General features: G+C 47.4%; 1 protein-coding gene across 1 annotated transcript in view; it reads left to right on the top strand.

The window, feature by feature from the left end:
* Positions 1-4,209, top strand: part of LOC122376729 (daf-12-interacting protein 1-like) — a 35,296-nt gene extending 31,087 nt beyond the window's left edge. Inside the window, exon 10 of the mRNA XM_043356666.1 lies at positions 2,625-4,209. Coding sequence (XP_043212601.1) covers positions 2,625-2,737 — 113 coding nt within the window. The 3' untranslated portion in view covers positions 2,738-4,209. The remainder of the gene's footprint in view (positions 1-2,624) is intronic.
* The last annotated feature ends 9,422 nt before the right edge of the window (positions 4,210-13,631 follow it).

Below are 13,631 nucleotides of genomic sequence, written 5' to 3'. Positions count from 1 at the left end.
CGAGGCTGCTGACATAACTCCGCTGGTGTCCGGTCTTGTGACGTCATCGTGAAGGAGGACATGGTGCTCCTCTGAGCAACCAGCCTTGCCGCATGGCCGCTGGCGACGGCACGCTGATGTCTGGTGACCCGTACTGAGGCACCAAACGCAAGCTTTCGTCCTTTTCACCCAGGCACGCCTGTCAGCTACAGAGAGTTGCTTAAACTGGTCACAACTTGCGATCCAGTGGTCTTCAGAGCAGAAGTAGCATTCTACCTTCCGCGCCTTTGGTTTTCCCCGACCGGCTTCCCGGCGCACCTTCTCTACGGAATCAGACGTGGCGAATATCGGATGACGTTTGGTTTTTGTAGCGCCACTGCTGGTTCTGGGAACACTGAACTGCCGGTCCCTCACGTGACTGCAGAGGAAATCATAGAAGACCTGGCAGGTCAGCTGGCTCCCGGACTCCATTCTCGCCCTGGCATAGCCACCCCAGGCGAGCTGACTCTCCGGAGGGAGCTTCTCGGCCAGTGACGATATGGCCCGATAGTTATCCAGTTCTGCCTGGTATCCAATGGCCTGCAGCACAGACATAGTGTTGTGGACTTCGCTGCAAAACACACTCAGACTTTCCACGTCTCCGTTCCGAATTTTCGGCCCGCTCAGGAGCTTCTCTGTCACTGACTGGGTTATGATGAACCGGTTACCAAATCTGACCTCCAGCGTCTCGAGAACGTCATTCAGGGAGCCGCCTGAGAGGAGTGTGCCATGAACGGCATCGAAGGCAGGGCCCTTCAGCTTGTCCTGGAGATGCTGTAGAATCTGAAGATCCGTGAAGTTTCCACTGCTCCTCGCCTCTTCAACTTGGCGCTGGAAAAAGGGATACCTTTCCGGCTGTCCACAGAACACAGTAAATGCGAGTTTCGGCGTCTCCTTGAGAAAGATGCACTGGGTGCCGGAGCCCATTCGCAAACTTGCATTGTCACCATATTCCATTCGTTCATACGGTGAATGCCGAGGACTTCTTGCATCGTCCTCTATTTGGGATAGATCAGGACCAGCGATCGACAAATCATGATTGTCATTGATGTCATGTACAAATTCCGCGGCCTTCTTCTCCCGCAGTCGCTTAAGAGAGAGCTGACTTTCCTGTACTAGGAGCTCGAGTCGTTTCTCCTCTTCTTCATAGCTTCTACGAAGAGACGATGACGAATCGGCAGCTGACACCGTGAGCCAGCTGCTAGATCTCGGCATAGGCGTCGGCGTCGGTCTTGCGCTCAACGATCGTCTCGGTGCCGGAACCGGCCTCCTTGAAGTATCCATGTCCATCGGATGATGCAACTCACTTTTACTACATCAACTTTACGTTAATTAAAACTGTTTCCGTTGGTTCAGCATGAACAATAATCAATTAAAATCTTACCTCTATTGAAGGCATTGCGAACTGCAACACCATAGCAAGGCAAAGATTATCGCCAAATTATAATGCAAATTACGCAAAAATTATTGTTCATCAATGTTGCGTACTGCAACAGTGTACGTACTGTACAGGGAGAGTTAGTTCTATGGCGATATCATATTAGTTTATTGTAAAAATCGGCATCTTACAAAACACTAAAATCCACCATGAACAATAATTTTCTCTCTCTTCTTTTACATGATCACTTTGTCACACTGATCTTGATTTTATTGATCCTCGCGCAGAGGCGCATGAATCTGGCATTGCAGTCCTCTGATGGACGTGCGCATCTAAATGAAACATGATTGAATGAATGAATCAATGAGAATGAATGATGCTCGAGCCGTCCTCAACAGTTGACCTTGCGTGACGTCATTTATGACGTCATCAAGGTCATATTAGTTTTTCGTCAATAACTCTTGATCAAATTGAGCTAGCGAGTCGGGGAAGCCACCAATGGACTCAGGAAGACGTGCCGAATCGAATGATATGCGACATGACCTCTTTCGACCAACTTCGTGACCTTAAGGTGCTGACCTGACCTTGACCTGAGGTCAACACCCCAAGTTGACCTGACCCGAACAAAAAGTATATCATTCGACGCGCCTGAGCGAGGCGAACACGATGCTGCCAAAATCGCGGCTCTGCGGCCGTTTTTTGCGAAGTTATTCACCAAAAACTGAACCGTACCCTGGGGCACTTGACCTGACCTCAGAGGTCACCGGTTGACCAAGGACCTTAAAAATCGGGTACCAATCTCTGCGTCTCGTAACGGCGCACACGCTCGTTTTTTCCGCGACGCGCTAGCTCCACCAGGGGCGAAACGGCGAGGGGGGTCGTACCCGCCCCCCCCCCCCCCTCGGCCGGCGCGTATGTAGAAAACCAATAGGTCCGGCGAGGGATAACTTATGCTGCACAACATGATCACCTAATTTGATCATGAGCCATGGTAATTTATTGAAGTGGTAATCTCATGCAGGAATACTGCCATTGTCATTAGAAATAACAACAGATATTGCTTTCTTGGTTTTTTAGGAAATCCATTGATTGGAGCAATAAAATGCTCCGAATACTTTTATTGATGTCGTCCTTCATGTTTCAGTATTCCGTGTTTCACTCCATGTATGCGTACGGTCCATGTTTGAGACAAGTTGTTTATGTCCTCCAATCACGGTCCATGTTTCAGACGAGTTGTTACGTCACCACACGATGCAGCCAATCACAGCGCAGGGCGGCGAGCTGCTGCGGTTCCCCTGCACCAACATCACCAGCATGGGGGCGTCACCACTGGTGATGTGACGTTATCACCAACGAGGAACTACAGCAGAGTAACTGCAAGGAGACGCGATGGCAGAAGGGTTGGCCTAACTGCCACATACTGAGTCTGGCACATAAACGCTTAGTGTCGCACATAGACGCTTAGTGTCGGCAAAACAGCAATGAAATGAATTTATGCTGTCATCAAAGTGGCAACAAAGTGTCAAAGCTTTCGAAATATGACACTGAAGTGTAGCTAATTTTTGTATGGACGTTTGTGGCATGTATACGTACAACTTCTGTGCCAAAAGGAAGATGTCAATTGATGCCTAGATTCAGTGCCTTTTGGGTTGTGCGTAACGCGAGTGAACTTAATAACGTTTTTTAAATAGTACGGGTGTTTTTATGGTGCTGTTTTTAATTTGTTACATCAGTTTAGTCATGAGCACGTTAGTCCCTCTAGAAATATTTACGGTTTGGTAACTTCGCGAGGAAAAAGTTGATTAGAATCATAGCTCGATGTTTACCGTGATAGCGCCTTGTTCTGTTGATCCCCATTCTGCCTTTGTCATAGCCTTCATTTGTCACAATTATCGTCCAACGTTCACCCACAGTGAACATCGGTGTTGGGTGTTCATACGGGCAGCGTCATGTGAATGATGTCGGGGCTCTTAGTACTCCGTTTTAACGAGCTGTCGTGGACTCGTCTGCTGCACTGTGATTGCGCCGTCTTCAGCCTTATGCTGGTGTTTGTTCATTCGGACTGCACAATTGCCGGAGCTCCTTCAGCACAGGCTGGCTCGTTTGTTTGGTAGAGCTTACAGCTATTACGGCTATCTATCATAACATTGATTACCATTCGTCATTGATAGTCATCACATACCTGAGATTGGGTGACAATGGTTTAAATTACAGGAAGACAGAGTTCTGACTAGAGTTGCAAAATTTCCCTACCGCACTACCGGCATGCCGGTAATTTTTCACTACCGCAGGTTTTTTCGTGGTATTTGGCATATCCTGCCGGTAGCATGCCGGTATTTTTGATTTTGCACAAAAAAAATATCAGCATATGATTCAAACTTTGGACACTAAGAGGCTATTGAATTGTAATAACAGCAATCTTAGCCACTGCAAAATACATTTTGTGGTAGAAGTTCCATTGCTAAGGGTAATTGTACACATGAACCTCAGCATTTCACAGGTTTGGCTCTAATAAGAATTGTCAAGAATCTACTGTGGTCTATCAAAGGAAGAATATTCATACATGTTGCAAAAGCACAACCAATTAGTAAGTCTAATGGTAGGTAATAGGTATAATACAATAAAATAAATTAATGTTAATGGCAACATTCCCTAGGCAAAAGGCAGAATCAAAACAACACAAAACACATTGTTTGGCAACTGGCCTTGAGTCCCGAGATGTGGTCTGAGATACTCTACAAAGAGTTTGACACTGAAAATCCAGCTGAAAAGGCAGGTGTTAGGAAGCCCTGAGCCTAACTTCGGTCCCAAAATGAAATGAAAATGAATTAAACTGGCATTTTGTCTTATCTTTACAAGAAAACACAACATGCAGACCAAATGAATACAAAGTGGCGCAATATGATCAGCTGATCAAGCAGCCAAGGATTGACTTTTAAGATCCTCTGTCCCCCAAAAAAAAGGATGTAAGCTGATGACGTAATATTTATTCATATGCCCTTTTGGTTGAATTACTCAAGAGAAGTGGATCTTCTTGCAGTGAATAACACTCACAGTGTTGATTTCATTGGATTTTGATATCGTGTTTGATGATTTTTATCAAAAAAAATCATTCACGAGGCAGTGGTTTGCAGTCCTAAAACTTTTTTTTGCAGTGTTTTAATCAGCTGGTTAAAAACTGTTATGGCGCATCTGTTTCGATCCTTTATAACCTTGTGTTTGTTCCCGCGTTTGAGATGGGAGAGGATATCATATCGTTTTTATACATATTATTTGGTGACTTCTCAGGATAAGTGAGTTATTAACACATATTTTTACATGATTCGTATCTTACTCACGAGCCAACAAGCCATGGCGGATAGGAAAAAGCAGATGTTGATCTCGCTTCCTCAGTTAGGAACATGGCCAAATCTGTAGTTTTTTTATATTGTGATTTATGACTAGCTATAGTTCATTTTAGGGTAATGTGGAAAATAAGAACGCTTGTGGTAAATGTGATTGCTGCTCACTGTGCAGTCTTCAGGAACACATTTCAGTAATTCAAGTTCTTTTTGACCTTGTTTTTTTATGAATGTGTGTAGGCTTTTTGTAGGCAATACCTCTTTGATTACAGTTGATATTTTAACAGCTGTAAACTGGAATTGAGTTTCAAAATTGTGGTATTTGTGGGGCCAACTCAGCCAAAATCAGGCTGCTGGAGTTTTGGTTGGACAATGGGTGGCTGCTGGGTGGGGCGGTAACTGAAATTGCCAAAATGTGGCATCTCATGTAGGGGTAAGCCAGAATCAAGAATGCAGGTTTTTTAGTATGCCGGTAATTTGGCGGTGTTTTTGCTTGGGGCGTGGTAGCATGCCGGTATCCCAGAAAATTTTTGTGGGGCGGGGCGGTGCCGGTAGCAGCCCATAGGGAAAACTTTGCAACTCTAGTTCTGACGCATGGGCATTGTCCATTAGACATTATTCAATGTACGTCGCTGAAACATTCAGTGTAGGACAACCATATATGAATATGTGTTGCTGACTGATGACCTAGGTGTGCCAATAAGGAAAGCATAACTGAGTGTGCCCCTTTCGAGCTAAAGCTGGCGAGATTACATGCGTCGCAATGTAACATTTTACACACTGTTATTTCCCATTGAGCTATTCGTAATATTGTCGTGCTTAGTATAACACAGTGCTGACCTGAAATGGAGCGATTTATGCTTAGGTTGTGTGCAATGGAATCTAGTCTGAAATACGGACGGGATACTCATTGCATTGTTGTTCATGTTTAATGCACTGCAATGGGCCGCACTGAGTATGGTTTAGGCAGTAGAGCTATGCGTTAACACTGTTGGTGAAATGTGTCGTTATTAAATATTGCTTTGCCGAAATGTCTATGCTTATTGCTTACCTATCTTTCGCGACTAGTCGTTTAACCCGCGCCCTGCTGGGGGTCCTGGATTTCCACGCCCTGCTGGGGGGGGGGGGTGTTTGAACACCCCCCCCCCTTGTAACTCGGCTCCTGGGCCACGTAGCGATACGCGGAAGGCGGCGTTCGAAAGAGCGTAAAAAATAATGACGAAATCACTTCGGTCAATTTTTTGGTCAGGTCAAAGGTCAGGTCACCAGAGGTCATTGAAGGCAAAATTTCGCTGATTTCCAGGTCGAATGTCGAAAATTTCCAAGAAGCCAACGCATAACTCGGGAACCAATAGAGCTACAGCGCCGCAGAAAAGCGCATTCGATAGCCCTATTAACGCCCTTTCTGACTAATTTTCTCAGATTTGACCTAAGGTCAACGGTTTTGCCTGCAGGGGGCAAAAACTGCCAAAATAGCCGATATTTTCGAAAACAGTTTTTCTGCAATAACTTTTGACCCAAGCCTTGAACGAGCTTACTTTTACCGGCATCGTGTTCCTCTCGTCAAGACGCATCGAATGAACTATAACTTGACCTTGAAAGGTCAACTTGAAAATTTGACCTCAGGTCAAGGTCATGACCTGACCGGAAAGGGTCATGTTGCATATCAGTCGATCCGTATCGTCGAACTGAACACATCTAAGGCGTTTTCATCGCTCTAGCATGCCTCTATCAAAAGTTATTTGCGAAAAACTGTTAGATACCATTCGTGACCTAAGATGACCTCAGGGCATAAACAAGGGTCACGGACACCATTTTCAAGTTCAGTGTGTCTAAACCACTTGTAATTCGGTGTTTGGGAGTGTGTATAATGTCTTTCATCCAAAAGAGGCGCATTTCAATTTTCTCCCATTGACTTATAATGGGGAGGTCGCAAAATTGACCTGACCTTAGGACATCGATATCAAAATTCTGAGATATACATTTTGTACATGCTATTGCTCTTAGCAATCGCTGAAAGTTTCAAAGCGATCGGTCACTCGGTGTAGCTATGACAGACATTGAAAGTTTTTATGAGGTGAGGTCACTTCAAGTGACCTGGTGACCTGACCTTGAATGACCTTGGTCTGAAATTTTCACAACATGTGTAGAATTGATGTATGATAAGGTGTACCAAAAACGGCGGCGCTCCGCGCCGCCGTTTTTGAGATATTCGCGAAAAACCACAAGGGGGGTGTTCAAACACCCCCCCCCAGCAGGGCGCGGGTTAACCCGCGCCCTGCTGGGGGTCCTGGATTTCCACGCCCTGCTGGGGGGGGGGGGGGTGTTTGAACACCCCCCCCTTGTAACTCGGCTCCTGGGCCACGTAGCGATACGCGGAAGGCGGCGTTCGAAAGAGCGTAAAAAATAATGACGAAATCACTTCGGTCAATTTTTTGGTCAGGTCAAAGGTCAGGTCACCAGAGGTCATTGAAGGCAAAATTTCGCCGATTTCCAGGTCGAATGTCGAAAATTTCCAAGAAGCCAACGCATAACTCGGGAACCAATAGAGCTACAGCGCCGCGGAAAAGCGCATTCGATAGCCCTATTAACGCCCTTTCTGAGTAATTCCCTCAGATTTGACCTAACGTCAACGGTTTTGCCTGCAGGGGGCAAAAACTGCAAAAATAACCGATTTTTTCGAAAACAGTTTTTCTGCAATAACTTTTGACCCAAGCCTTGTACGAGCTTACTTTTACCGGCATCGTGTTCCTCTCGTCAAGACGCATCGAATGAACTATAACTTGACCTTGAAAGGTCAACTTGAAAATTTGACCTCAGGTCAAGGTCATGACCTGACCGGAAAGGGTCATGTTGCATATCAGTCGATCCGTATCGTCGAGCTGAACACATCTAAGGAGTTTTCATCGCTCTAGCATGCCTCTATCAAAAGTTATTTGCGAAAAACTGTTAGATACCATTCGTGACCTAAGATGACCTCAGGGTAGAAACAAGGGTCACGGACACCATTTTCAAGTTCAGTGTGTCTAAACCACTTGTAATTCGGTGTTTGGGAGTGTTTATAATGTCTTTCATCCAAAAGAGGCACATTTCAATTTTCTCCCATTGACTTATAATGGGGAGGTCGCAAAATTGACCTGACCTTAGGTCATCGATATCAAAATTCTGAGATATACATTTTGTACATGCTATTGCTCTTAGCAATCGCTGAAAGTTTCAAAGCGATCGGTCACTCGGTGTAGCTATGACAGACATTGAAAGTTTTTATGAGGTGAGGTCACTTCAAGTGACCTGGTGACCTGACCTTGAATGACCTTGGTCTGAAATTTTCACAACATGTGTAGAATTGATGTATGATAAGGTGTACCAAAAACGGCGGCGCTCCGCGCCGCCGTTTTTTGAGATATTCGCGAAAAACCACAAGGGGGGGGTGTTCAAACACCCCCCCCCCAGCAGGGCGCGGGTTAATGTGTGGTTATTTGTCTGTTGTTATGGCTCTGCTGTGCTTATGTTATAACCCGTATGTGAACTGCCTGCAATTGTACGTGTGGCTTCTGCCCTGGGTCGCCTTGGTTTTATGTCTATTACCTGCCTCAGTTGTAGTGTACGCAATGTCGTCCCGCCATGTCGTCCCGCTTCAACGAAACTGTATCGCAACTCTGCCCACAATACAGCGTTGTCGAGCTGCTCACGTTGAGTTTCTTGAACGGCAGTTTTTCCTCTAAAATATAGCGCTCCTTTTGAAAGCGTTTTCTAACGTCATAATATTTTAAGCTTGAACACATTCTTCTATTGACGCAATGTCCGCTATTCCTAATGTAATTGAAATGTTTTAGAAAAGCATGTGCTGACGGTAGCCAAACCGAAAGCCAACCGAGAGGTACCGATCCGGATCGGGTCTTTATCATATATGCTGCAATATGATGCGGCAGATGTGTGGCAAATATAAACTGGACCATATGGATGCCCCCCTCCGGACCAGTATCACTGCTGAGGGGTGCCAACTCTCGATCCGGACACTCTTTTCTCCTCTCTCTCTCTCTCTCTCCCTCTCTCTCTCTCTCTCTCTCTCTCTCTCTCTCTCTCTCTCTCTCTCTCTCTCTCTCTCTCTCTGTCCCTCTCTCTCTCTCTCTCTCTCTCTCTCTCTCTCTCTCTCTCTCTCTCTCTCTCTCTCTCTCTCTCTCTCTCTCTTCCCAGTCAAGCTCTCCTCCCTCCTACGTCCTTATGCATTCCTGCCGCGTCTTCACTCCGTGACAATGCAACAGTGGCGCACCCAAGGGGGGGGGCCTTGGGGCCCGGGCCCCCCCCCCCGCTCGGTCATAATTAGGAGGCCCCCTGAGCACCGCTTAGGGTACTTTTACACTTGACTTTCCTGCCTAACCTACTATAATTCTGCACAAGATGCACTATCTGGGCAGAGGCCAGGAGGCCCCCTCTGGTAGGCGACCCTTGATGGGCAGGAGGCCCCTTCTGGATGTGAGGCACCTTCTCACAGGAGGCCCTATCTGGGCAGGAATCAAGAGGCCCCCTCTGGCAGGAGATCCTTCATGGGCAGGAGGCCCCCGAGGCTCCCTCTGCACAGGAGGCCCCCTCTGGTAAGCGACCCTTGATGGGCAGGAGGCCCCGTCTGGCAGGGGACCTTTTATGCACAGGAGGCCCCTTCTGGATTTGAGGCACCTCTCACAAGAGGCCCTATCTGGGCAGGAATCAAGAGGCCCCCTCTGGCAGGAGATCATTCATGAGCAGGAGGCCCCCGAGGCTCGCTCTTCACAGGAGGCCCTTTCTGGACAGGAGCAGGAGGCCCCCTCTGGCAGGAAAGCCTTTATAGGCAGGAGGCCCCTCTGGCAGGACACCTTTTCTGCTTAGTAGGCCCCTTCTGCATGGGAGGCTCCCTTCTGCACAGATGGCCCTATCTGGGTGGGAGCCAGGAGGCCCCCTCTGGCAGGAAATCTTATACTGGGCAGGAGGCCCCCTCTGGCAGGAAATCTTATACTGGGCAGGAGGCCCCGAGGTTTCCTCTACTTAGGGGCCCTTTCTGGGCCGGAGTCAGGGGGCCCCTCTGGCCTCTTTACTTGCAGGAGACCCTTTCTGGGCAGGAGGCCCTCTCTGGATGGGAGTCTCTCTCTGCATAAGAGGACATATCTTGGCAGCAGTCAGGAGGCCCCCTCTGCACAAAATGTCCTATCTGGGTAGGAGCCAGGAGGCCCCCTCTGGCAGGAGATCCTATATGGGCAGGAGGCCCCGAGACTCCCTCTGCACAGGAGGCCCTTTGTGGGCAGGAGCCAGGAGGCCCCCTCTGGCAGGAGACCCTTTATGGGCAGGAGTCCCCTCTGGCAGAGGACCTTTTATGCTTAGGAGGCCCCTTCTGGATGGGACGCTCCCTTCTGCACAGAGGGCCCTATCTAGGCAGGAGCCAGGAGGCCCCATCTGGCAGGAGCTCCTTTATGGGCAGGAGACCCCGAGGCTTCCTCTGCACAGGGGCCCTTTCTGGGCAGGAGTCAGGAGGCCCCTCTGGCCTCTTGAACGAGACCCTTTATGCCCTCTCCTGATGGAAGGCTCCCTCTGCACAAGAGGCCCCTTCTGGCAGGACTCTCTCTGGATCCCCTCTGGAAGGAGACCGTCTCTGGGAAAGAGGCCATCTCTGGATAGGAGGCCCCTCTTCACAAGAGGTCCTATCCGGGCAGCGCCTCGCCCTGGCAGGGCATTTTTCATAACGCGGCCTGGCAGAGGGGGGGGCGGTCGATGCGACCCCCCTCGCGATTGGATCCTATGGCACCTAGAAATACCAAATTTGGTAGGTAGGTGGCCCTCTTAAAATCCTCGTCCCTGTGCAAATTTGGTTGCTCTAGGTCAATATTTAGGGGTTTTTGGGAGGTATAATTGTAAAAAATTTGCTAAAACAGGTCAAAAGTTTTCGCTGATAACTTTTGATCTAATTAACCCGCGCCGGGCAGGTGCTCCGCGACTTCCGCGCCGGGCCGGGGGGGGGGGGTGTCTGAAAACCCCCCTTCTAACTCGGCTCCTGGGTCACGTAGCGACACGCGGTAAGCGGCATTCAAAAGAGCGTCCAAAATAAGTACGAAAACACTTCAGTCATTTTTTGGGTCAGGTCAAAGGTCAGGTTACCAGAGGTCACCAAAGGTAAAATGTTGGCTATTTCAACATTTTGGAAACTGCCAACGGCTAACTCGGGAACCGATAGAGCTACAGCGCCGCGGAAAAGCGCATTCGATAGCTCTTTTGACGCTCTTTCGCCAATATGTCCTCAGATTTGACCTCAGGTCAACGGTTTAGCCTCCAGAGGGCAAAAACTCCAAAAATAGCCGTTTTTTACGAACAGTGTTTTTCGGCAATAACTTCTGACTCAAAAAAGCCACGACATTACTTTTGCCAGAATCGTGTTCCTCTTGTCAAAACGCGTCGAATGAACTATAAGTTGACCTTGAAAAGTCAACTTAAAAATTTGACCTCAGGACCTGACCGGAAAAGGTCATGTTGCATATCAGTCGATCCGCATCGTCGAGCCGAACACATCTAAGGCGTTTTCATCGCTCTATCATGCCTCTATCAGAAGTTATTAGCAAAAAACTGTTAGATACTATTCGTGACCTGAGATGACCTCGGGGACATCTCAGAACGAGGGGTCACACTCCGGGTCACAGGTGCAATTTTCGGGTTCAGTGTGTCCATTTTACCTACATCCCGATGTTTGAGAGTGTCTAGAATGGCGTTCGTGCAAAACAGACGCCTTTCAATTTTCTCCCATTGAATTATAATAGAGAGGCCGCAAAATTGACCTGACCTTAGGTCACCGATATCGAAATTCCGAGATACACGTTTAATAGGTTTTTATACACGCTTTTATAGGATACACGAGATACAAGCTGTTACTCTCATCAATCGCTGAAAGTTTCAAGGCAATCGTGCGGTCGGTGTAGCCATGACGAACATTCTAATTTGTTTCTGACCTGACCTTGAGAGACCTGGGTCTGAAATTTTCACAGCATGTGCGGAAAAGATGCACAAACAGGTGTGTTAAAAACGGCGGCGCGGAGCTGCGAAAAGCCGCCGGGGGGGGGGGGTGTTCAAACACCCCCGGCCCGGCGCGGGTTAAAATAGAGCAAAACAAAAGCACCAGTGAACTCAGCACGTCAAGGCGTGTCGAATGATATACTTTTTTTGTTTGCTTAAGTGTACTTAAAAGTGTAGGTATTAAAGTGTACTTAAGTGCACAACTTAAGTAAAACTTAAGTCTTAGGAATGGTTGAAATGCTTAATGTTGCATGTCATTCGACTCAGCTGTTCAAGAGGAACAGAATGATACCATTTTGAAACCTGTTCTATTATGTGACAAGTTATCGGCACAAACGTCATTTGACCTGAGTTGACCTCATTTGACCTGAACCTTAGATAAGTACACCAAACAAAGAAACACCGAGTGACATTATGTTAAGTACTGTGGTATCAAAGAACAAAAGGGATACAACGAAGCGGACATCTCTATATTTTCCGAATAGGAGTTATTTGAATATTTTCCCATAGGCTTAACATTACGACGTAATGACCCCTAACTGACCTCAGGTCAGTGACATAAAAAACGAACTACATATTATACAGCTCGGTGAACTTAGCACATCCTGAAAGTTTGAAGGAAATCAGTCCAAAACTGTGCGTTGGACAGGTACATAAAAAATTAAATTTGACCATAACCTTGTACCCGTTTTTCTGACATGGTGGCCTGACCCAAGGTCGACCGGACCTGAAATTTGCAGATCACATGAAAAAAGGTTGCCCCATAGGTTGTGCCAAATTTAGCGGCGTTGCGCGCCGCCAATTTTACGCTATCTTTGAAAAACCTTAGGCATAGACATAGACATAGACATAGACATAGACATGTATTTGCGACCCTTCCACATCCATGGTGGCTATTCCGAGACGCGCGTCAATAAGATAGAAACTTGATATACATAAAACACACCTGAGGTAAAATGAACACATTTACAATGCAGCAGGGTACTCACGATAGGCGATTGTACCACACACACAAACTGTTCAACACCCGCTCTGACATTCGCCGGCAGCACCTAACCAGTGTCACGCAGCAGCCAGTCAGTCACTCGAGTCTTAAATCTGGTGATTTCCATTTCGCGAATGTCTTGCGGAAGTTTATTGTATGCATCAATGCCGCTGAAATATATATAGGGGGGGGGGTCGCATCGACCCCCCTGCCAGGGTGAGGGTTAAGCTTTACTAATAACGCTAAGAACGTCACCAAACATACAGAGGCCGTCAAAAAGTAAGCCATTTGGAGGCCCCCTCGATAGAGAAAAGGCCCCCTGGCAAGCGGAACACGGAGGCCCCTTTGAGCCCGGGCCCCCTCCCCTGGAAAATCCTGGGTGCGCCCCTGCAATGTCAATGCCGGTAGGTACTGCTAAGTTACCGATAATATGCACCTATATCTTCTCTGTACAGTTATGCGGACGTGAATCGTTCATAACTCGGTTTGCCTTACGTTTATGGATCACCCTTCCTCCACAAGTCTTATCGATTCCGCGTCTTGCAAAGAGGGTCTTCTAGCCAGCCTTGAACTGACAGGGGACGAAGCCCTTCCGCACGCGGGTCCGCGGCCTTCGGCCGCCCTGCACCAGGGGTCTCCGACCTCTCCCGACTAGTGATGTCAATTACGGAAAATCGGAATACACGATACCAACACCAAAATACCAACCAAAACCAGTGAGAAAATACCGAAACCAAACCCACTTGGGAAACTGAGGAAAATACCAACTTTTTAACCGATTATTAAATCTTATACATTAGTGAGGGTTTATGATACCAAACAAAAATACCAAACACAATACGATTGAATACCAAATACCAGGTTGGTTATCGGTTTG

The sequence above is a fragment of the Amphibalanus amphitrite genome, unplaced genomic scaffold, assembly GCF_019059575.1.
Source record: "Amphibalanus amphitrite isolate SeventyFive unplaced genomic scaffold, NRLGWU_Aamphi_draft 002263F_arrow, whole genome shotgun sequence".
In the NCBI taxonomy this organism is placed as follows: domain Eukaryota; kingdom Metazoa; phylum Arthropoda; class Thecostraca; order Balanomorpha; family Balanidae; genus Amphibalanus; species Amphibalanus amphitrite.
Note: the sequence above shows the minus strand (reverse complement) of the source record. Positions and strands in the feature narration are given on the sequence as shown.